We start from the raw sequence: 25236 nt of genomic DNA, 5'->3' as shown, positions 1-25236 counted from the left end.
TTCATATAATTATTGTGATGAAATTTTTGTTAAAAAAGCCAACTCTTTTTGAGATATCTTATTTTATAAAATTGAGATATAACAGTTCATAAAAATTTACATAATAATAACTTACTGAAAATTCATCATTGGTATCAACCTACCTCCATCAATAACAATTTAAATCTGGAGACATTTTACATGATTAAGCACCAAGCAGATATATTATGAGGTTATTTATCTTTGGTAAAGTTTATAAGAAAACATATGAAAGCAGGAGTACTGTAAAGTTCCATAACTCTCCCCAGAAACTCTCTCCCAAGGATCTACATCTCCCAAAACAATAAAGGGCTACATACAGTCACTGATTACCCTTTCAAAAACTGAGTTGACATAAAAATGTGAATATACAATGGTATAATAATTAGGTAACATGATTAAGATGGAAAATAACGATCATATACCTATAAGGTGACATGATTAAGATGGAAAAATAACGATCATATAATTATAAGGTGACATGATTAGGGGAAATGAATATTTCTGAATTCATATACCTTTACATGACGGCAAATATCAGGTGCAAAGTTATAATAAAATTAACGGTATCAATTTTCTTGCACCAGATGCGCATTTCGACAATACATGTCTCTTCAGTGATGCTCTTGGCCAAAATATTTGAAATCCAAAGCTTATATAAAAGATGAAGAGCTATAAGATAATGAAATAAATTATATTAAATGTACTGGCTCCTGTATTCTTGATATTAGATTGTCTAAATATGATACATTGACCTACAAACATCATTTGATTCTGCGCTTGTTTTGTGCAATTAAAACAATAATCAAAAGTATTTCAATAAAAAAATAAGTAAAAAATTTCAAGTTTTAAGAATCCTTCCACAAAATAAACCAAAACTTTCCACGATTAGAATGGTTACATTTCTTTAAAAAGAAAAATCAGAATATTTTAAAAGTATGAATAAAATTGAGCCAAACTGTTGACCACCCCATTGCACCACAAATATTAACATCCATCCATAAAAGTACTGTACAATACAATAAAACCTAAATAAATTTGGGTCTAAACAGGGTTCACGAAATAGAGAATAATAGGTCCAAAACATTAAGAAATGAGAACAGGGGCCACAATATATAAAGAGAAAAGTAGAGGCATAAAATATAAAAATCTTGAGAAAGAAGAGAAAAGAATTTAAATAATTAAATAATAGATATTGAAAATATTACCCATCCAGAGCCTCATAAATTACGAAAATAATAAATAAATACAATGTTACTGGCCGTATGTTATATTATAGTGAATGTTGATTGATAATGACTGCAGTGAAGAAATCCATTTCAAACAATGTCAGAATAAAGAAAATTGTTAAGTATAAACTCGACTTCAAAAAGTTGTGGCATAATCATATTTAGAGAGTGACCAACAATTGAAGTTAAACAATACCTTTTGTACAATAAGAATTCAAAAAAATAAAAAATCAATCAATTTAGGCATTTATATCCATAAATTGTAGCCAAAAGACAATAACTGATTAAAAAACTTAATTCTATATGCACACATTATACAGTCGTAACTTTTTCATTACAGTGAAAATAAGACAAATTATCTCCCCTTATTTGCACAAAGCATTGTGTGGTTGTTTTCCTCAAATGTGAAAATGATTAAGCAATTGTCATATTCTGTTATTATAATATCAACCCTGCCTTATATTTGCATTGCACATATTGTTATCAACCATAATTCTCCCTCAAAAAGTTTCTTGAAAGTAATAAAAGAGTGAAAAAATGTCAGTACTTGAACTTATATTATAATTAATAAGTTATTGCCTCTTGAAAATTGCATGTCTAAATTAATAGTGGAGTTTTATTTTTCTTTAAATTATAATGATTTTCTTTGAAAAAATAAAGCATAAAATCTGTGTACATCATTTTGTCACTAAATCAATAATAAATAAATGTATAGTACAACAAATTCTGAACTTCAATTAACAACATAAGACTGTTTCACTACCATATCACAATCTATGTTGCCATAGTCACTAGGATGATAAGTAATGTTGTCATAGTAACTAGGATGATAAGTAATGTTGTCATAGTAACTAGGATGATAAGTAATGTTGTCATAGTAACTAAATTTACTGATATCATTAATCAATCTGTTATCTATACTGTTATGGTAACTAGGCAGTGAAATGTGTTGTCATGGTAACATGAAATCAATCTCATTAGATTATTCCTGTCATTGTCATGGTAACTGGACATCCCTCCATTCAGACCATGTCTGACCCCATATTGTCATGGTAGGTTGTGATAGTGTCAGGGTGATAATGAGGTCGTTGTACATATTTATGACCTGGTACACTTATTAAAGATGTTGGCTGAAAAAAATCATGTAAATAAAATTATACATTTATAGAGCAATCTATTAATCTTCTTATTGGTGCAATTTTTTATGATACTTTTTAATATCTGTATATTTCCTTTCATTGTTTGTTTGTTTTTTTGGGTCTTTTTTTTCTGTTTATAACTACTGAACCCATAGATACCATTAAATGATTAAATAAAAAATAGTCACAATTTTGGGACCACCATACAAGGGTAAAAGAATGAAAAGCAATGTCTTAATCTATTTAGTCGTCTGACAAAATAAGGAACAAATGATAGTTTGTAATTTTTGGGAGTCTGTTGTTGATGGGGCTGGTGTTTGACTGTTTTTGGTAATTTCCATTATCCTTTCTATGCCTTACTAATACTTTACTATAAAATATCTACTATTTATCATTTTGATAACTGTTGATTATTTCTATTTTCCAGCATATTTAAAATATACAAATAATTACCAAAGATTCAATTTCTGGTTCTTGGTCGTAAGGTTTACTACTATCCTCCTCATTGAAATCTTCCTCATCACTGTTCAGTAGATTCATCATAGAGGGCGCCAGTTTCTCTTTCTGTCTGATTTTCTGGGTTAAGGTCAAATGATACTAGCAAACAATTTTTTATTACTTACGAACATAAGTTTTAATAGTTTTTACCTTTACAAGCATTTCAATAAAAAAATATTTCTCAACTGAATATTTGCATTTTTTTCTTTTTTACAACCTAATTACTTGATCTGATTGTCATGTTTCTTTATCATATGAGCTGCGTCGAAAAATAATCGACCTTATGCAAGTGTATGCATACATGTACATGTATAAGATTTTAATAGATTTTGGAACATTCAAATATGAAATCTAAGATGAATTTTGGTCAGTTTTATTGAAAGAGCACATGATCTAAAACGAAAACAATTGTCCATACATCATGTTCATAAATGTCTGTCAAGTATTGTGTAAATAACATCAATACATTTATAGATTGAAAAAGGATACATTTGTTTAAGTGTTCTTTTATTCGTCTTTTTTCGCGAGAAGAATTTTCTGGCCAACGCCATAAACTGTTTTCTTGATGCTACAACACAAATAAAATTTATTACCTTCAATATATTTATTGCTTGAAGTTCAAAAACATTGTAAACAGTAAACCACAAATAAAACATGATTTACTACCCTCCTTTCGAAGTATCATAGTCCAACAGACAGATCGATGGCTTTTCTGTTGAACTAGTCTATTCTTAAAGTAGGGTAGTTTACCTGACCTAACAATGACTTCACGGTTCAGCTAACAAGCAAGCTATCCAAAGATATTACCTTTGGCTACACACTCAATGGAATCCACTGTAATATCAATGGTTTGTATTTCTTTTTATCCCTCTACTGATAAGTAAATAATATGACATGCAATTATGCACATTCTCATCTTTGGTTCTTCTGTTTTTTGTTTCTGTGAATATTGGACCATTAATCAATCACAATACATCTCCTTTTTTTTTATATATTGTAAAGAATTAATATAAACCATGCATTTCGATTTTTGAGTGGTATTTATTGCTTGAACAAACATAGCATTTAATTTTTTTAGTTGTGAAAAAAATCTAAGATTGTTCTATGCCATTTTTTTTCAAGACTGTTCAATTAAAATAGATGTGGTAGGGTAGGAAAAGATTGCTTAAATTCCTTCAAAGCAAACAAACTTTCTTAATAGTATTTAGCAACATTAACAAAACAAACAACCTCAAATGAATGACCTATGACCTAGGTCCCAGGATCAACAATATAACTTCCCACATCTATTTTAATGGGTCTCTACATAAAACAGCAAACTTTCATGTTTTTGTGGTAAAATTTAAAAAGAAACAATTTAACAACATTTATGACTAGGAAAATACATGTTTTACTCCTATTTGACTAAAATACAAAAATGCCATGAAATAATTTTTTTTTGAGGCACAAAGGGTTTCATACCTCCTCCCATATCTTTCAGTTTATGTCTTAATTCTGCATCATCATCTCCTTGTGGTATTGGCTGACTGAAAGGGAAGGCATCTAACTGCTGTTGTCTATCATCTCCATAACCTTCTATAGAAACTGAAAAATAAAAAAGTAACCATGTTAAGTGCATTTCTCAATCTTCTTTTGTTAGTCCTCTCCATTAACAAATAAATGCTGAAGTTTTAACAATGGTTAATAACCATAAAACTAGTTTCAGATGTCTGCCTTCACTAGAAATTAAATGCTGAAGTTTTAACAATGGTTAATAACCATAAAACTAGTTTCAGATGTCTGCCTTCACTAGAAATTGCTCCAATAGAAAAACACGTATATTGTTTATACAGTTTTCAGTTCAATTGATGATAGGAAGAACAAATATATGTTGACAGGGTATTAAGTGACTAAGTCTCTAGGTTACAGATTAGATGATTAAGGTATGGATCAATAATACACTCTTTATTTTTACCTCTATCATCATCATTAAAGGACAGTCTAACATCAGAGGCTGCAGCTAGTGGTACTTCAGCTGACCAGTCATGTCTGTCTTCCTGTTGGGGGATGGGAAGAAGTCGAGGTACCTCTGGTACTTCATGTGACTTTTTCCACACTTCTAACTGCTCTGTAAGAGGAGCATGCTTCCGACTTTCTGTAGATTCACGGCTTGGTGATTTCTTCTTCCGCTCTGATTTACTCTGATTCCTGATTCGTTCTGCAATAATGGATAATTGGATATAAAAAAAAAAATTGATAGTAATACCTTAATGTAATAATAATAATAATAGTAAAAATTTCTATAGCGCCCTATATAACAATAAAATCACTCTAAGGCGCTTTACATATATACATGATAAAAATATATTAAGTTAACCACAAAACAAAATGAAATAAAAAAATGTTATGTTTAAAAGAACTAAAAACTTATATATGAAAGATATATGAACATAAATAATTATATTGATAGAAAAATAATAGAATTAAAATCAATAATAAGTACAAAATAATTAAAACATAGAAAGCGAAAATATATGTCTTACATACTACAACAAAAGTCCCCAGACGAGGCAAAAATCATCCAATCTCAAGCAGATTTTAACAATTAGCAAGGACAGAGGATATATCAATTATATGTTAATAATTAAACACAAAATTTGGTGATTGCATTCAAATATGTTTTGGTGAATCAGTTTAGTTGTACTGTACTACCCATATTTTGACATTATCCATATTCTGAAACATTTTGACATTAACCATATTCTGACATTATGAATTTACTATATAAAAGGCCAACAAATTTATGTGGTGCGACTTTCTCTCATACCTTTTTCTAATGTCTGCATGAATTCCTCATTCCCTCTGAGTTCCTGTAGGAATTCACTGTTCTGTAACATAATGGCAAGTCTCTCATCCTCTAAATATTGTGACATTTCAGGGTCGGCATTCATCACAGCCGTACGACGTCGCCTCTCGTTCTCCTTCATTTTCTTATCTAGCATTCCTTGCGTAAACTCGTGTGAAGATATTATCTGAAAATATTTCAATTGAAGTTATACTTTACGGCATTTGACACTCAGTCTTATTTTGATTAGAACCTTTGTTTTCTTTCTTCAATTTATCAAATATACAGATAATATAAAGGCTCAAATTGAAACTTATAGGAAATCATCAATCCTCTTTTCTGAAACTGTTTGGCAAATCTAAACTGAACTTAGAGGAATTTTACATAGAGATTCCAACCAAAATTCTCCATTCTCTCATGTGAACGAGCAAGGACCTGTCCAGCTTAATAGGCATGTAGTTTTGTCAATGGAAATATAGAGCGATTAAACATTAGTTAACAATATACATATCAAAACAGATATTCAATGGTAGATCCACGATCAACATAATTAACTGTTGAGTTATTTGATTTTTTTATCTATAAACATGATCAAGTGTTATTGTGACCTTTATTTTTGACCCTCTGCCCTTGAATCCTAGCTACAACATTGTACACTGTTGGTGAACAAGTCAGATTCATGTCAAATTAAAGATCCTAGTGATACAGATCTAACATGATCTACCGTGGATTCATTTATTTTCGTGGATACCAATTTTTTCGTGGATAAGGTTAAAGTTGTATTTTCGAGGATATTTGATTTCATGGTTTTGCCAAAGTCTGTCTTAATGCCAATAGAAGATTTTTTTTCTTCGTTGATCATCTAATTTCGTCTTTTACCTACAAATGTATACCAACGAAATTCACGAAAATTGGTATCCAACGAATATTAATAAATCCACAGTATAAACTTACTAATGATTGACTTGTTAAAGGCATTCCTGTACCCCTAGTTCTAAGTAACGGTTCGATAGGCGACCTCTCACTCATGCTCCGAGACAGCTTTGTCTGTCTTGTACTTGTATCTTCTGTAAGAACACTTTGCGACAGTTTTTTCCTTTCACTACTTGATCTTGAACTAACATGTTTACTCCTTCTGTGGTGCACTCTAGGTTTTTCATTTAAGTCAATATTAGTGTCTAAAAATGACCTCGTTGTTTCCGAGGTAGGAATCAATCGTAAAAAGTCATCTGGCAAGTTACCAAGCATGGGTGGGTTCCAGTTACGGAAACCTGTTTTAACAGGTGTATTATGACCTGTTTTGACAGGTGTATTATGAGTCATCGTGGAAGACGGAGGTCGTTTAGGTTCTGTATTAGACAGAGACAGTTCATCAGTTTCTGGGTCAAACAAACTCTTGCTACGTTGTGACCTGTGTGATTTTCTATGAGCTTTTGATGACATTGAATGAGACCGTGTCTTTGATGAGTTTTTACTCTCCTGACTAGATATAGGTGTTGTCCAGATGTTTGTTGACACAGCTTCAGTATAAGATGGTGGAGAATCTTCACTCCTATGCTCGTTATATAAAGGGCAATCATCTTCCACCTAAAAAATACAATTAAAAAAAATTGTCATTCTAGCAAAGATGGTTATATACTACTGTAGCTAAATCTTCTAATATAATTAAATCAAGGCCTAAAATATTCAAAGGATATTACACAGTACATAGGTTGGTTCAGCTAGAATATTTGGTAGTACGGTAAATATTTTCAGTGAATGGTGATTGGTCATAGTAGGTAAATGACTCTGAAATACTTCACAGCTGTACCAGCAGGGGTTAAAAAATCCACAAGTCCGACGCCGGGGACTAGAACATTTACGCCTCGGGCAATCAAAACTTGTAACCTAATATGCCCGACGGACTAGTAACAAATTATTGATGTTTCCAAAATAGATATTCTATGATCTATCTTAGCTAATCAAATTCAATTATGTCATCTGGGATTCCAAACATTTTAACTGGTTTGTATAGGTCCTGTTGTCCAGTTACATGTTTAAACAAGAATGTGTCCTCAGTACATGAATGCCCCACTCGCACTTTCATTTTCTATGTTCAGTGGACCTTGACATTGGGATAAAAACTCTAATTTTGCATTAAAATTAGAAAGATCATATCATAGGGAACATGTGTACTAAGTTTGAAGTTGATTGGACTTCAACTTCATCAAAAACTACCTTGACCAAAAACTTAACCTGAAGCGGGACAGACGGATGAATGGACGGACAAACAGACGGACGCACAGACCAGAAAACATAATGCCCCTCTACTATCGTAGGCGGGGCATAAAAATAGAACAAATAACTCAGGGTGGCCCAGTATCATATATTGATCGCAATATCTTGTACTTTCAATATCGATTTCTCAGTACAGGGGGGTATTGTACATTGCTTCTGTCGAGATTTTTAATTAACGGTACCAGGGGTATTATTTATTGGTCTTGTTGGACAACTGTTGAACACAAAACAATACAACAAAATATTTCAAAATAATTTAGTACGGGCACTTCAGGAATTTTGTCAGTTTCAAAGCGAAAATCTGTAGATGAAAGGGGTACAGTACTAATGAGGTTGAAAATTAATTCATCCCAAAATGCAAAATACAATTGGGAAAAGAGGAAAATAACATTTACAGTGACATGGACAGAAAGATTCCCCTGGTCAAGGTCGGGTGTGGAACCGGGATGAAAAACCTGAGACCATGTTGTGCGAATATTGCGGGTGTTTTCCCGAGCATGCCAATAGAAGGTTTGCCTTGTATTTGGGGACAACAAATACAAGAATTAAACCACTTGTTTCACACAATAAAACCAATGAACATATTATCTGTGCCAGAAAATATTTAACGACCCATGGTACTACAACGGATAATAAACAGCTGCGCCATGAGCGCATGATACGCCCGACGTCTTGTGTGGAAGTTTTAAGCAATAACCATTTATTGTTGTTGAGACACGGTGGGACATGTGAACCCCCCCCCCCCTCCCCCCCCCCTTTTTTTTTTACAAATATCACTAAAATAAAATTTTGAATCAAACCAAAAAGTATACAGATCTTTAAATTAGTATAACAAAGAAGTGTGTACAGTTTCAAGCAATAATCATCAATTGTTTTTGAGATACGGCGCGACATGTAAAAAAAAACCCTCCCCTTTTTTACAAAATACTCAATAACTCAAAAATAAAATTTTGAGTCATCACCAAAAAGTATACAGATCTTTAGATTAATATAACAAAGAAGTGTGTAAAGTTTTAAGCAATAATCATAAATCTTTTTTGAGATACGGCACGACATGTAAAAAACCCCTCCCCCTTTTTTACAAAATACTCAATAACTCAAAAATGAAATTTTTAATCATCACCAAAAAGTATACAGATCTTTAGATTAATATAACAAAGAAGTGTGTAAAGTTTTAAGCAATAATCATAAATCGTTTTTGAGATACAGCGCGACATGTAAAAAAAACCTCCCCCTTTTTTACAAAATACTCAAAAACTCAAAAATGAAATTTTGAATCATCACCAAAAAGTATACAGATATTAAGATTAATATAACTAAGAAGTGTGTAAAGTTTTAAGCAATAATCAAGAAACGTTTTTGAGATACGGTGCGACATGTGAAAAAAAACACACCCCTGTTTTAGTTACAAAGTGCCGTAACTCAAAAAGTTTAAATCTTATTTTCACCAAAAAGTATACAGATCATTTGACCATCATAAGAAACAACTACATAAAGTTTCATGAAATTTGGATAAGTCGTTCTCAAGTTACGTTGCGACATGTTTACGCCGGACAGACGGACGGACGGACGGACGGACGGACAGACGGACGGACACCGGACATTTGTATACCATAATACGTCCCGTCAAAATTTTGACGGGCGTATAAAAATGAAGTAGTATAATGTCTACTTTAAAACATGACACGTGCACCCACCCTGTATTATGCAGCAAACTCTGATTTGTAAGGCAAACTTGGGATAGCAGTTCTTTAAACAGGGCTAGTAAAATCCTGCTGCCAATAAGTCCTGGGCTAGTTAGCTGTAACAACAAATTTTAACCCCTGACCAGTCAATACCTTATTCAATGTTAGGTGTTTTTCGCTGATATGCGATATATATCTTTATTTCTGTTTAAGTGTTGTTATTAGGTCATTCATCACTTTTTTTTTATTCATTTATGATTTATTTGTTTTGATGTTGATTTTTTTCCCCAAGTGGTGTCCTCTATATTTGTAACATTTAATTTTATGATTTTCTCTTATATCTTGGAAAGATCTACAAGGACATTTTTCATTGTATGAAAAAAAATCTGATTTGGCCATTTGCCATGTGGTTTTTCAGTACAGCTGTCATTTCAAATTTAAAAAAGAAAAGAAAAAAAAAAGTAAGAGTAACAAAAGATGTAGAGTCCTTTTCACAAAAAAACTTACAGCTAAGATTAATCTTAAGTCATGAACAATTCAGTATTCTTACGACCGATCTTAGTCCTAAGTTTTTTAGTGAAACCAATTCCTGATGAGATCTCTATTGGGGATTCCCCTCCTTCTGTATACATACTTACTGCAAATCAAAGACCAGGAAGGGTCTCTATTGGGGATTCCCCATCTTCTGTAACTAAACTTACTGCTGATATCAGATCAGGAGGGATATCTATTGGGGATTCCCTGCCTTCTATATCTATATTTACTGCTGATATAAGATCAGGAGGGATCTCAATTGGGGATTCCCGACCTTCTGTTACTATACTTACTGCTGATATAAGATCAGGAGGGATCTCAATTGGGGATTCCCTGCATTCTGTATCTATACTTACATGTACTGGTGATATAAGATCAGGAGGGATCTCTATTGGGGATTCCCTGCATTCTGTATCTATACTTACTGCTGGTATAAGATCAGGAGGGATATCTATTGGGGATTCCCTGCATTCTGTATCTATACTTACTGCTGATATAAGATCAGGAGGGATCTCTATTGGGGATTCCCTGCATTCTGTATCTATACTTACTGCTGGTATAAGATCAGGAGGGATATCTATTGGGGATTCCCTGCCTTCTGTATCTATACTTACTGCTGATATAAGATCAGGAGGGATATTTATTGGGGATTCCCTGCCTTCTGTATCTATACTTACTGCTGATATAAGATCAGGAATGATATTTATTGGGGTTCCCTGCATTCTGTATCTATACTTACTGCTGGTATAAGATCAGGAGGGATATCTATTGGGGATTCCCTGCCTTCTGTATCTATACTTACTGCTGATATAAGATCAGGAGGGATATTTATTGGGGTTCCCTGCATTCTGTATCTATACTTACTGCTGATATAAGATCAGGAGTGATCTCTATATAAGGGATTACCTACCTTCTGTATTTATACTTACTGCTGATATAAGATCAGGAGGGATTTCAATTGGGGATTCCCTGCCTTCTGTATCTATATATAAATTGGTGATATAAGATCTGATGGGATCTCAATTGGGGATTCCCTGCTTTCTGTACATTTGTACATATGGACCATAATTTGGTATTCAGCCTTTGGTTTCTTTTTGTATCCTTTTTTATAAGTTCTAAAATTTTAACTTTTATTTTGTGGGTTGTGTTGGTGTTAGAATAGTATGAATGGAACAATTGAGTTTTTCGAGAAAAAATTTACATTTTGATTCACCGTTTACGTGACAGGAAACCAAACAGGAAACCAATCTTTATTTTCTTTATTTTGCACAATATAATTCAAAAGGCATAAATAAACACCATTTCTAGTGTTACTTGCTTCATGTTAATATTTAAAATCTATTTTCAATGTTATATTAAAGTGTTTTTTAAACGTGACAGGAAACCATAAGAAACCGAAAGCATTTTTTTATTTTTATTTTATTGCAAAATCTGCTTAAAATAATTTGAACAGTATACTTTTTCTTAAAATCCATCTTAAATGTAACAGTATTATAAAACTCCTAAATATGTGCTTGTTTTGAAAACAATTAGTACAATTTATTCAGAATTTTCCATATTTTCTTCGTTGATACAGGATACCATAATCGTTGTATCTTGATGTTTTGGCCCAAAAAATATATATTTATATTTGGTTTTGAAATTCCAGTTATATAAAATTTATTCCAAATCATTGGCAATGTAAAATTCTTTAAATCCAGTAAAGAAAAAAACTTTTAACTTGGAATTAAAATCTTTAAAATAGGCACCATGTGATATTTGTGACCTGTACACCATCTACATGGTTTCCACATTTTAACCTACTTTAGTGGGCTAAAATCAATAAAGTACTTCCTTTCAAGTCATGCCTGGTAAAAGTTTACTTTTCCTTTGACAAGTTTATTGCGTTTCTGAAAAGTGTTTGCAGAACATGAATAAAAAAAAAAATTAAAAATTGTGACAAAGTTACCAACTTTGTACATTCCAAGTGTAACGGTATATTAACATGCATTTTTCATTTAATTATCTTTATTCACCTAAAATATCCAGTAATATTTACTGCTGAAGCAAAATCAATCCAACGAACATCGGCACCATGATAAGAGACGTAATTTCGATTGAATTTTCCAAGGACCCTTTACATAGTTATTGGGAAACGTAGTGTGTTTAAACGTCGGTCAAATCTGAAATCGATTTTGTCAAGTCATTTGGCATTTATTTTCACACAAGATCGTATGTAACATTATGCACATAGGAATAATAATAGACCCCCGGCGCAATCTCTTTGAAAATTGTATTTTCCTTTTTTAAACAAGTCGAAACAAGTCTACAGATTATGTTTGCTAACATCCCGTTGGAAACAAAAACAATGTTTAGAACTAGTATATCGTATGTCCGGCTGTAAGGGTGTGATCACATGTTAGTCACATGTTTCACGTCTGACCCGCCGGTCACCGGAAATGATTAGAACTTAAGGACAAAAACAATTTTAATAAATAACTGGACTTCTGTTTCGTGTGAAATGTAACGCATAAGGATAACGTCATTTTCTTACTTAATTATTACGAAGATCAAAACAAGAATGTAAATCATCTCTGATTTACCTGTTTGAACATCTCGCGAGAGTTCATATTTGCATATTGTTTTTAAGAATTCTATTACAACAAAGCAGATTACATCATCTAAAATTTGCGTTACGAAATCGGACACAAAAGTCACGCCACTGTTCTTACATCTGCTACATAAATACTTATAGTTCTCTGCATTTTCTTCTGACTATTCTTATTGGTCAATGTTCTTTGTTATTTGAAAGCAAAAGTTACGAATTTGCCGGTGACGATTATCTATAAATCAGTCAGCGTTATGCTCTTCGGAAACAAAAAGTAACGCGAGAAACGACACAAAAATACGGTTGTAGAAACTTGGAAATTTGTATATTTAAATTTTTTTTCTAGGAAAGAATAGCATACACTTGTATGTTGATAAAAATAATGGCATCTTTAGATATAGTTACAACTTTTCTTACAGTAATTCACAATTTTATCACTTTTCTATAGTTATAGGAAACGAGCCCAATAGCAAATTATGGTCCATATATATAAATTGGTGATATTAGATCTGATGGGATCTCAATTGGAGATTCCCTGCCTTATGTATCTATATATAAATTGGTGATATAAGATCTGATGGGATCTCAATTGGGGATTCCCTACTTTCTGTACCTGTATATAAATTGGTGATATAAGATCTGATGGGATCTCAATTGGGGATTCCCTGCCTTCTGTTACTATACTTACTGCTGGTATAAGATCAGGAGGGATATCTATTGGGGATTCCCTGCCTTCTGTATCTATACTTACTGTTGATATAAGATCAGGAGGGATCTCTATTGGGGATTCTCTGCCTTCTGTTTCTATACTTACTGTTGATATAAGATCAGGAGGGATCTCTATTGGGGATTCCCTGCCTTCTGTATCTATACTTACTGCTGATATAAGATCAGGAGGTATCTCTATTGGGGATTCCCTGCCTTCTGTATCTATACTCATTGTTAAAAGCTGATCGATTGTTGAATCTACAGCCCCATCATTTGCCCTAAGTACTGCCTCAATAATCTCACAATCCATTGTAGGGAACATTGTTTTGAAATCAGCCATTGCCTGATCAAAGTCCAACTGTTTGGTTGGTCGTGATTTGGTTTTACTTTTTTCTGCATTGCTATGGGTACGATGATGATGGTGATGGGGTCGATGGCCGTCCACGGTAGTAACTGCTGTCTCTGTCATGTTGTTTGGTATAAATTCATTATCTGGTGGAGATGGTTGATTTCTCCGACTGCTACGTCTACTACTCGGCTTGTGTTGCTGTGCATCTGCTGTCGCCATCTGGTGTTAGTTTGTTCCTCTCTCTATCTTTATCATATCATTATCTTAAAAAACCTATAAAAGAAATAGAAAGAATATAAAATTCTTAAGGAATATGTAAATCTAATTTTATAACTGTTAAATGCTATTTATTGTGACAAGCTAATATTACATGTACCTCAAGTTTTATCATTGCACAATATATTATAACTAATTTTATCTTAATTGTTTGATTTTAAATTTATATCTTGAAATTTTTGTTTTTGTTTCAGAAGTGGAGTGGAAACAAACTATATACATGTATAATGCAAATAAGTGAAATAAAATTAAATATTGATTAAAAATCTTATTCCTGTCTTTTTAAAAAAAAAAGTAGGTTTTATTACAGTTATGTTGTGTGAAAATTTATTATCCAGAGAGAAAAAAATCAAAATAAAAGGTTTGTGCCTTATTATTTTTCTTAGCCTTATTTCCACCTAAGCATGCTAAGCTTTGTCTCTCCCAAATAACTGAATGATAAAACTTACAATACTACATGTAATTCCATATTAATCCTACAAGTACTTATATTGACAATGAACCTAGAGCGTTGACCTTTACATCAAGGAAATGTTTCATTCAGTAGGTGAACTATGTACATTTGTACGAGGGTAGGACAAACATTTATTGTCTGGTATCACTTTCTCTAACTTTAGGATCAATTGAGACTTAAACTTTTTCATCATTGTCTCATCATATTTTTTTATACTGTTTGTATCTCATGGAGATATGCTTATTCATGTTATTGGTAATGTTGTTAGAACAAAAATTTGATTGTGTAATTTAAATGTGGGGTATCCCATTTCTACCCTCAGAAATGTCAGATATATATATATGAATGGAAAGATTCATGAATCATAATATTTTCTTCCTGTCTAAATATTTAATCTAGGATGGAAGGGAAGAATTTTAAGTATCACAACTACTTTTTACCATTCATTACAATGAAGACTGCACTTGTTGTTTTTAAGTACAATGTACATGTACTTCATTTTGGTCCACTTTCATTGGCATTTATTTTTGTATAATTCTAATGTTGTATAAAAAGTTTTTTCCATTCATGATTGGTGAATGTCAAGGAAACCAAAATTTTTGTAGCTGTTTTAACTGGTTTAGTTAAATTCCCAGACAGGCTTGATTGATCTTCAAGTGCTGATTGAGTTTTTGATCAAGACATACATTTATATATATTCAAATGCATTTTTAATTAAGAGAATTTTCAAAAATAAATTTTACTTTGGCAGAGGTAATTGCATAAACCTCAAATAAAAGAGGGAGAGTTATAGATCAATATATTCTGACTAGAAGTAGGAAAAGTTTTGGTGTAGACTGGCATGTCATACAGCACAAAAATAATCAGCCCAATTGAATTAAACATGTAAGTGTACATGTAGACCACCAAAAGGTCTTTTTATGCATGATATTCCATGTATTCTTTAGTAAAATAGAAGATTTAATTATAGTTTTTAAATTCATGCAGAAAGTAATCTACAAATGTATATTGTACATGTACAATGTTCAAATTCCAATTGATATTTGACACCTTTTTGATAAAGATTGATCTTTTTTTTACAACAACTACCTATTTAGTTATTTATTTATCAGTCAGGGGACTTACTGAAATAAGTGATTTTTAAATCACTTATTTGAGTAGCAAATTCGAGGTTTTGTCACAAATTGGGATTTTTTAGTTTTTTCAAAATTTTAAACACATAGGTTTAAATAACATCTTTTAATTAGTAAAATTAAAAAAGCATGAACTTTTTGCTTCTTTTAAGTAGCAAGGTTTATGCCTTTGATGCTATCATTTACCTAAAAATTCTATTTTAGTTGAAAAAATGCCATAATAATGGCTTTACATAATGAACTGATACTTTCTTAAAAGATTTTTCACAGCAGTGGGAGTTTCCTGTGAAGTTCAAGGTTTCATCTTTCAGATTATGTAATAAAATTCTACTGTTTGCGATAAAAATATCACTGTTCGGGGGTGTTGAAATTAGTGAGGGTTATTAAAAGAATGATACTTAAACAAGTGATTTTTGGGAAGGACATTGAGGTCTGATACTTAAACAAGTGATTTTTATGTCATTATCCTAGATTCAGTACAAGGTCATCACCTGAAATGACCTGGTCATCCTAGACAACAGATGTTGGTTCTGATAAGTTTAGAAACATAATTAGTCCCTGGATCATTAGTATTCTATATTTAAAGCTACACTAATATTAAATCACTTCTTCTAGTGATTAATTTGTACTACTTAAATAGGTGATTATTAAAGAAAGACAACTCTAACTTCCAACCTTTATGGAAATAATGTTACTTGAATCAGTGATTGAGAAAATCACTTGTTTAAGTAAGTCCCCTGACTGTTTATTTACAATTCCTGTTATCAATACCATGATTTGCTTTTATTGTAACCTTCTAGTTATCACTGGTTATAAATAATTTCTGTCATACATGTAATTACGATTTCACACTTAGTATCATTCTTGTTTAAATCTTTTATTTTCTTGTTCATGTTGTTTATCTTTTGACCTGTGTGTGAGATTATTAAGATGTGCTAGTGTGTAATAAGTTTACCTGTAAATCAACTGCTATCTTTTGTTGTCACAAAAAAAATCATTAAGAAATAAAAAATTTGACATTGGAAGTAAAAAAGAATTGCATGATATGCCAAAGCCTTGCCACTGAGGCTGAATTTCAATGTTGAATTGTTCTTTAAAGCTTAAGGTAGTCCGAGATTACTCGTCCAACGGCTGTATTGCTGTCCCACACCCCAAGATTGTCTGGCAATACAGCTGTTGGACGTCAGACTCAGAGTAATCTTTTAAATGAGTTCAAATACAAAATAAAATGAGTTTCACTTTAAAAGCTTGCATGACAAAAGATTAAGAGCCCTTACACTTTACACATGTTACACAATGATGTACATCATGTACATGTAAACATCAAAATCAGGTGGGGAACCAGAATTTTGAAAAAGGGGAGGAATACCAAGATAAATCAACGTATGAAAATGGTGAAAAATATAAAGTAAATTATCAAATGTTGCTAAATAATTGCACCAAAATCAGGCGTGGATCCAGCCATTTTAAAAAGGGGGTCCAACTATATGCTCCCATTCAAATGCATTGATCGTCCAAAAAAAAGGGGGGTTCCAACCTCCAGAACCCCCCTGGATCCGCCAATGAAAATTAAATACAAGTGTATTTTTGATTTTACACCTCACTGACTGGGATAAACATGATAACTAGAAGAATGCTGGGGGTACATTTAATTTGACCAGTATTTTATTGGAGACAATGTTATTTAAACAGAATTACATTGGAAAAATTAAATTTTGATACACATAAAAATAAAAGATAAATAACCTACCTCGTACATTCGTATCTGAATATATTTGTAAACAAAACTGACATTTACAAACGTTAAACAATTCAATCACTCTTACAGTATTGATTTAAATAGTGATATAAAAACAGGAATTAACTATTATAGCGAAAATGTAACTCATAACAAACATCAAAGAAATATTTCGAAAGTGTGTCAAGATGAAGGATGGGCTTTTCCAATTATTCTTCTGTATAAAATTAACCTAAATTATCCTTACTATTTATCTTACTGTGATTTCACATCTTTTTCCCAAAATAATGCTGAAATGGTCATTTTATAATCGTCTGTAGCAATAGTAAGCTTTAAAGTATTTTTTCAACCACCTGCTGCGGTCAAGCAACCGGAAGTCCACTTGTAAACACAAGATTGTACTGGTTCACCCAAGTGTTTAATGCAGTGCAATTTTACTATAAATCACGTGTTGATAATACATACATTGATTCAATGTTTTCATCATGGCTGGATCAAGAATTGATAAATTTTCAAATATATTTGCAAGGTTATCTATTTATAATTATATATATTGCATTGACAGCCATCACAAGACTACACAGATGACAAAAAAAACTTAAATGCACATTTTTATGCAAATGATGAGGAGAATATCTTATCTTATACATCAAAGCTTATAAAAATATTTGTAGTTTTATAGAAATTATAGTACTTTTACTTCTAAAAGTATTTATAAAGAAAGAATATAAAACACCTTTCCTTTTAACTGAATCATTACCCTGGTTGGCATTACACAGGCACTTATTTCTATCAATGACAAGGTCGACTATCATGACTATCCAGTATCAGGTGGATCAGACATTTCGTCCCAAGTCTATTATGGTATCAGGTCCGTTCGCGCCCAATACACTTTCGCACCCTACATGTTCGCACCTCGCACGTTCGCACCCAAGGTCCGTTCGCACCCAATTTAAAATCACAAGTTCCAGTTGAATAATTGGAAAATCATGATTGTTGTTTTGAATTGCCTTGATGTAAATACTGCATGTATTTAGCTTCGTACGAGTAAAAAATTGAAAATTTTAAATGAAAAACACAAAAGATAATTATTTTTTAACAGATAGCCCCTTTGACCTGAAACAATTAAATAAAAAATTATAGCAATACACTAACCAAAATTGATTAATATTTAAAATAGATTCCACCCAAAAAACCCGGTCGTCAGAATCTCACTTTATTTAGAAACAATGATTAAAAATATTTTAACAATACACTATCCAAAACATGATTAAGATTTATTCAACACAAAAAACACGTTGTCTCATTTTACTTTGAGACAATGACAACAAATATACTAACAAGAATACACTTGCCAAAACTTGGTTACAAAGTTATCAAACACAAAACCAATAAAAATTGGGCGCGAACGTGTAGGGTGCGAAAGTGAAAGGGCGCGAACGTGATCGGGTGCGAACGTGAATAGGCGCGAACGAACCCGGATTCGTCTATTATATATATACGCCTTAATATAAGACAAATACTTATTCACTTGCATTTATGAAAAATGTCAGCTGATTGCGAAATTCTGTTATATGCCGAGGCGATTTCTCAGTTGTCAATCCCAATAAAAGTTGCTTTTGTTGTCAGAAACCTCTGTAGCAATTCTAGCCAAGTATGTCAATCCTGGTTATTGCGTCTACCTACCCCAAATTGATAGATAGATACTTGAATCAGCAAAAATGATCAGCAAGACAAGATCTACAATTATGACTATAAATATAGCAGAAATTGTCTAGACAACTCCTTATTGGAGTCATTGCTCTATCATAACAATATTTTATACCATTGTTGAGGGGGGATAGGACCTTTATCGGGACTCCAGGATCAGGTGTTTTTAAGCTCGGGATTGACACTTTTGAGATCCAGGAATTCTTTTTTCGAATTTAGGGACCTCAGGATTTCGTGTTTTTAAGCCCGGGATTTCGGGATCTTGTGTTTTTAAGCAGGGATCAGGACCCCTGCTACACCGTCTCATTGTTTTTTTGCCTTTTGCCTTATATGATCAAATTTATGATACATAAATAGACAGTTTAAATCACAAAAATGATCAGCAAGGCCTACTAAGAAGTCAAATTTTGTTGATATGGTTAGTAGACTCTTTATAGGAGTGTTGCCATTTTTACCCTCTTTTGTGTTTAGAGCAAAAACTAAAGAAGATAGAGCATGTAAAGAGAAACTGAACAACTAAATGATTAAAAATACAACATCGACAAAACAGAAATTTTTATCATGAATTCTATTCTTGTCAACAATGGTCAAGGGTGTACTTTGTTGAATATACACATAGACAAAAGTGATCAAAACAGGCTCTTTGGAGCCTCTCTATACAGTTAGTAAACCCAAAACCTAAGGTACAAGGACAGCTAAAATAGAAAAAGGCTATACTATAGATAACACAGTTTTATTATTATTTTCAGAGTGGAAGGAATGATACGTTCAGGAGCTATGAAATATGAAGACAAACCAATCTGGTTTAATGTATATAAAGCATTTCCTCCAAAAGTAAATCCAACTTTTACCAGGAAAGCCCCAGAAAATCAACAAGTTGTTAATATACTCTACCCAGAAGATCTAGTCAGAGCGTAAGTTACTTATACAGATGGTGATAATATACTTATTTAAAGCTTTAAAACATTAACTTACTATACCTGTTGCTGTTCATCTGTTTAACCGCACATTTCAACACCTAATGTCTCTTCAGTGCTGCCTTTTATGATAGAAATCACAAAAATGATCAGCAAGGCAAGATCTACTCACAAATAACACCAATAAACTACTGTTTGTGTCTAATAGGAGAGAAACTGTTACTTCTGAAGATGAAGAAAAAACACTGTCTGTCACCCTATTTTACACATTATTATTACTGTTTTAAAATTTAGATTACAGGACTGGGAGTATCTTATATGAAGAATAGATTTTAAAATAGTTTTAGAAGAATATCAAAATTTTATTTTCAGGAAATATTATGCAGTATATGGCAGTAAAAAATCACAAGAAGTAGTAGACTTAACAGAAAAGGAAACACCCACCCAGTGTCAAAGGTCAGTTGGTTGTAGAAGTAATACATTTTACAACAGTACTCAAATCTGAAGAAGTAAATACGTCATCTTAAAAGTGTTCATTTCTCATGAATGAATAAAATCTCAAGAATTAATCAAATTTCAAGAAGTAGTTAATAAATTTCTGAAAGTAATTAAATCTCATGAAGTAATCCAATCTCATGAAGTAATCAAATCTCATGAAGAAATCAAATCTCATGAAGTAATAAAATCTCACAAAGTAATCAAATCTTATGAAGAAATCAAATCTCATGAAGAAATCTAACCTCAAGAAGTAATCAAATCTTGTGAATTAATTAAATTTCAAGAAGTAGTCAATAAATTTCGGAAAGTAATCAAATCTCACAAAGTAATCAAATCTCATGAAGAAATCAAATCTCATGAAGAAATCTAATTTCATGAAGTAATCAAATCTTATGAGGTAATCAGATGTTAAGAATTGAAAATCTCATGAAATATTAGAATCCATACCTGCCAACTGTCACTATTTGCTGGGGATTTCCCCCATGGAGGCTCCCAAATATATTATAAATCCCCCTTAAGGTTTTGTAGGACTATCTTGTATGTAAAACTCCCATGGGCATTTTGAAAAGTTGGCAGGTATGCAAATCTTAAAAGAAGAATATAAATCTTTAAAACTAATCAAGTCTCATGAAGTACTCACATCTACAATATAATCAAATCTATGAATTGTCCAAACTTCATAAAGTTACCAAATCTCATGAAGAAATCTAACCACAAGAAGTTATCAAATCTTGTGAATTATTCAAATTTCAAGAAGAGATCAAATCTCATGAAGAAATCCAACCTCAAGAAGTAACCAAATCTCGTAAATTAATAAAATCTCAAGAAGTAATCATATTTCGTAAATTAATCAAATCTCATGAAGTGGTTAAATCTCAAAAAGTGGTTAAATCTCATGAAGTAGTTTTAAAACTCAAGAAGTGGTTAAATCTCATAAAGTGGTTAAAACTCAATTATTATTGTCGCCGTCAGCTGAAATTCGTAGCGGTTATCGGTAAAAATAATCTAAACTATCAATCGCGTTCACTCGAGATATAGTTTTTCACATTCCATTCATAAATCGCAAAAAGAAAAACCACTACTGACCTACCTTTTAAGTGATCGCACTGTAATAATCCTGACCTTCACTTTTTCATAGACGATTTTGAATGGTGGAATCAGCCATTGTTTTTACCGGAAGTGTTTCCGTGGAGTTCAATTTCATAAAATTTGCATAAAGCGCGGGAAACCTTATCACATCAATGAAAGGAACATTTCAGGAAACTGCGTACAGTGACGAATGTCATATGTAAACAAATGATCCTCATAGAAACGAAGATGGCGGAATTACAATGGAAAATATTCTGGAAAATGTGAAGGTCAGGATTATTACAGTGTGATCACTTAAAAGGTAGGTCAGTAGTGGTTTTTCTTTTTGCGATTTATGAATGGAATGTGAAAAACTATATCTCGAGTGAATGCGATTGATAGTTTCGATTATTTTTACCGATAACCGCTACGAATTTCAGCTGACGGCGACTATACATTGGTTGCAATGAATTACATTGATTTCCCAGTCAAAAAAAACCCGATAATTTCACATGTGAAATAAACGTGGTTATTTCACTCTCTGAAGTCATACAACAATAGGCGTTGTCAAGACGTCGATAACGTTGGATCAAAACATGCGAAGGAAAAACATATAGTTCCTTACATTTTTTACATTAATTTCATAAAAAAAAGAGCCATTTGCCAATGTAATAAAAAGAATAACTAATCAAAGAATTCAAATATCGAAAAATATTCAACTCGTGACCGAACAACACTGATAATTAACTCATGCGCTACGCGCATTCGTGAATTAATGTGTTGTTCGGTCACTTGTTGAATATTTTTCTCTATTTGAATTCTTAGATTAGTTATTCTATAAGAAGTGGTTAAATCTCAAGAAGTAATCAAATCTCGTAAATTAATCAAATCTCATGAAAAAAATCATGAAGAAATAAAATCTCAAGGAGCAATCAAATCTCAAGGAGTAATCAAATCAATACCTTTGTGTAATTCATGCCATAAATTCATTAGGTAGTTACTGTAAATTCAGGATTTAGTGCAAGGTTTTTATATACATGGGAATAATGAGACTGGGTGAGGATTGCAATAATATGAACTCACATTCTGACATATGGTACATACATCTGGATTAAGATATTGCAGAAATTGATATAATGTACATATATCAGAATTAAGATATTGCGGAAATTGATATAATGTACATATATCAGAATTAAGATATTGCGGAAATTGATATAATGTACATATATCAGAATTAAGATATTGCGGAAATTGATATAATGTACATATATCAGAATTAAGATTATGCGGAAATTGATATAATGTACATATATCAGAATTAAGATTATGCGGAAATTGATATAATGTACATATATCAGAATTAAGATTATACGGAAATTGATATAATTTATCTTTCATTTCTGTCCATTCTTAATAAATCACAATAATAAATGCAAGCAACAATTTCTGAATATACTGTTATATTTTAAACATCAGTGAAAAAATGGGTAAAATTATTAAATACAAAGAAGAAAATAAAAAAGCCATAAGTCAGCCAAAAATAACAGACAATACCATGGCTAATTGTAAACAGAAAGACATCATTCCATAAAAACTATGCATTACACTAAAGATTGAACAAAATGAACTTAACCAAAAATTGTGAACTTTCTGATTGGTCAGTAGCCAGCAGCTCTTTAATTTTCTCCAAATCACAAAAAAAAATTTAACAAGTGGACAAAATGTTTACTGGTCAACATTCAACATGTTAAATGAGTTTGATATCTTTGTTAAAAAAATATAGAATAACAAAAATACTGAACTCTGAGGAAAATTCAAAACAGGAAGTCTGTATAAAAGAATTTACTTCTTTCTTTCAGATTTGTAGATAAGTATTTTGAATTAAAGAGATCTGGTAGAGTAAGTGATGAAGATTTATTTAGACAAGCAGCTAATTACATGAGAACACAAGGTTTTAAACTGGAGTCAGAGGTGGAAAAGAAAGAACAGAAAGAATTAGTAAGCATACTACACTCCACCCTAATACTTATATAGGGGTGATACCACCATTATTGGTTTTCACTAGTAGTCTTTGTTAAATTGGTATTTTTCAAAATATTTTGAACAATTTATCTGTGTTTCATGTGTTTGAAATGAAGAAATGTGAAGGGGTAAAGTTTTATCCTGTCCAATACTACTGTCAAATTTTTACATCACATTTCATTGCATGTTAGATAATAACTATCATTGCAGAAATGTTGTGCAGAACATAGAGAGGTTCAAGGTTAAGTTTGTTGATTTCGGTCTTCAAGGTCATTTATGACGGGACATTTCCGTTTGAATTATCATTATGTTTATTGTACAACTAACATGCACTAATGGGAGTTGTAAATTGTAAGTTATATTACTACCACTGTGGGTGAGCTGTCAGTCCTTGAAACTACCATCCATCCTGTGTTATGATCTGCCAAGATTGTAATGATACTTTTCATGCCCTCCTTCAATTGAAGGGGACATTATGTTTTTTGATCTGTGTGTCCATCACTAATGTAAGTCTGTCTGTTCTTCGATTTCCTCTTTGTTTGAGCTTGAACTGTTTCAATTTGACCATTTTAGATACAAATCAGACAAATCTTTTTGAAATTGTGTCATATTTTCTGAAATCCTTTCTCCTGAAGCTTAAATTGATATCAAGCAATGTTTTATTTTTGGTGAATTTAAAGAGGCAAATATGCCCTATAATGTTCCTTGTTCTATATATAAATGTGTTCAAAAAGATTTGTCCCACACAAGGATTTGAATGCTGCTTTTACGGTTCACTATGAACATATGATGTTGTGAGTGGGGTATGGTTTACATACACTTGTTAATTGTTAATTTTCAGTTGTCATTGAAATTAAAGGGAAATGGGGTATCGTATCCCTTTAATTCTAAGACAGTATTTACATGAACATAATTAGAGGCTCACATTTATCAATCTTGGGATGAAAAATAAACAAGAATGTGTCCCAAGTACACTGATGCCCCATCTGCACTATCATTTTCTATGTTCAGTGGACCGTGAAAATGGGATAAAATCTCTAATTTGGCATTAAAATTAGAAATAGCATATCATAGGGAACATCGTTACTAAGTTTCAACTTCATCAAAAACTACCTTGACCAAAAACTTAAACCTGAAGCAGGACAGATGAATGGAAGAATGAACAAACAACCAAACGATCGAATGAATGAACGAAGGAACAGACAGACGAACAGATGCACAGACTAGAAAACATAATGTCCATAAATGGGGCATAATAAAAATGTCCATTCTATTTTATTGACATCTTTGTCCAAATGTTAAATAATCAGCTTCACTTTATAACAAAATTCAAGCTTATATTTATAAATATATCACATTTGCCTGATTACTCAAATTATGATTTATTTATTTTTCAGCATAATATGGCACAAGAGATGTTTCCTAGTTAATGGTGTGTGCGGGTGCGTTTGTGCTAAGACTTTAGAAGTGACCTCATATAAATCAGATATCGATTAAAGAATGGACAGATACTGTCAAAACTAAGATAGGAAGAGTGTGGAGACTGTCAATAAAATTTTGTTAAATATC

The 25236-nt window shown here is 32.0% G+C and overlaps 2 protein-coding genes across 5 annotated transcripts; one reads left to right on the top strand and one right to left on the bottom strand.

Moving 5' to 3' along the window:
- Positions 1-546: 546 nt before the first annotated feature.
- On the bottom strand, positions 547-17855 carry LOC143076368 (uncharacterized). Of its 4 annotated transcripts, XM_076252100.1 has the most exons (10): positions 17697-17838; positions 13713-14121; positions 13606-13649; positions 6663-7295; positions 5691-5895; positions 4839-5081; positions 4346-4468; positions 3374-3452; positions 2840-2954; positions 547-2377 (listed from the first exon to the last, which is right to left on the bottom strand). In XM_076252100.1, the coding sequence occupies exons 2-10, from the start codon at positions 14065-14067 to the stop codon at positions 2270-2272; spliced, it is 1905 nt and encodes a 634-aa protein (XP_076108215.1). In that variant the 5' UTR covers positions 14068-14121; positions 17697-17838; the 3' UTR covers positions 547-2269. The 4 variants fall into 4 exon arrangements, with proteins under 4 accessions (XP_076108215.1, XP_076108216.1, XP_076108217.1 ...); XM_076252101.1 differs by lacking the exon at positions 13606-13649 and having other exon boundaries at positions 548-2377; positions 13669-14121; positions 17709-17855; XM_076252102.1 differs by lacking the exons at positions 13606-13649; positions 17697-17838 and adding an exon at positions 17462-17565 and having other exon boundaries at positions 548-2377; positions 13669-14121.
- On the top strand, positions 17832-25236 carry LOC143076372 (small ribosomal subunit protein mS23-like). Its single transcript, XM_076252109.1, has 5 exons — positions 17832-17978; positions 19909-20073; positions 20449-20532; positions 23505-23643; positions 25065-25236. The coding sequence occupies exons 1-5, from the start codon at positions 17935-17937 to the stop codon at positions 25095-25097; spliced, it is 465 nt and encodes a 154-aa protein (XP_076108224.1). The 5' UTR covers positions 17832-17934; the 3' UTR covers positions 25098-25236.

The sequence above is a fragment of the Mytilus galloprovincialis genome, chromosome 5 (genome assembly GCF_965363235.1).
Source record: "Mytilus galloprovincialis chromosome 5, xbMytGall1.hap1.1, whole genome shotgun sequence".
Lineage (NCBI taxonomy): Eukaryota > Metazoa > Mollusca > Bivalvia > Mytilida > Mytilidae > Mytilus > Mytilus galloprovincialis.
Note: the sequence above shows the minus strand (reverse complement) of the source record. Positions and strands in the feature narration are given on the sequence as shown.

Excerpts from the sequence above, each read along its gene's own strand:
- LOC143076368 (XM_076252101.1), bottom strand. The coding sequence starts at position 14,067 with ATGGCGACAGCAGATGCACAGCAACACAAGCCGAGTAGTAGACGTAGC. Across the intron at positions 7,296-13,668 it reads CTCCTGATCTTATATCAGCA|GTGGAAGATGATTGCCCTTT; the intron begins GTAAGTATAGAT and ends TGTATTTTTTAG. Across the intron at positions 2,955-3,373 it reads AAAAGAACACTTAAACAAAT|ACAGAAAGAGAAACTGGCGC; the intron begins GTATCCTTTTTC and ends CCAGAAAATCAG.
- LOC143076372 (XM_076252109.1), top strand. The coding sequence starts at position 17,935 with ATGGCTGGATCAAGAATTGATAAATTTTCAAATATATTTGCAAG. Across the intron at positions 17,979-19,908 it reads TTTTCAAATATATTTGCAAG|AGTGGAAGGAATGATACGTT; the intron begins GTTATCTATTTA and ends TATTATTTTCAG. Across the intron at positions 23,644-25,064 it reads AGAAAGAACAGAAAGAATTA|CATAATATGGCACAAGAGAT; the intron begins GTAAGCATACTA and ends TTTATTTTTCAG.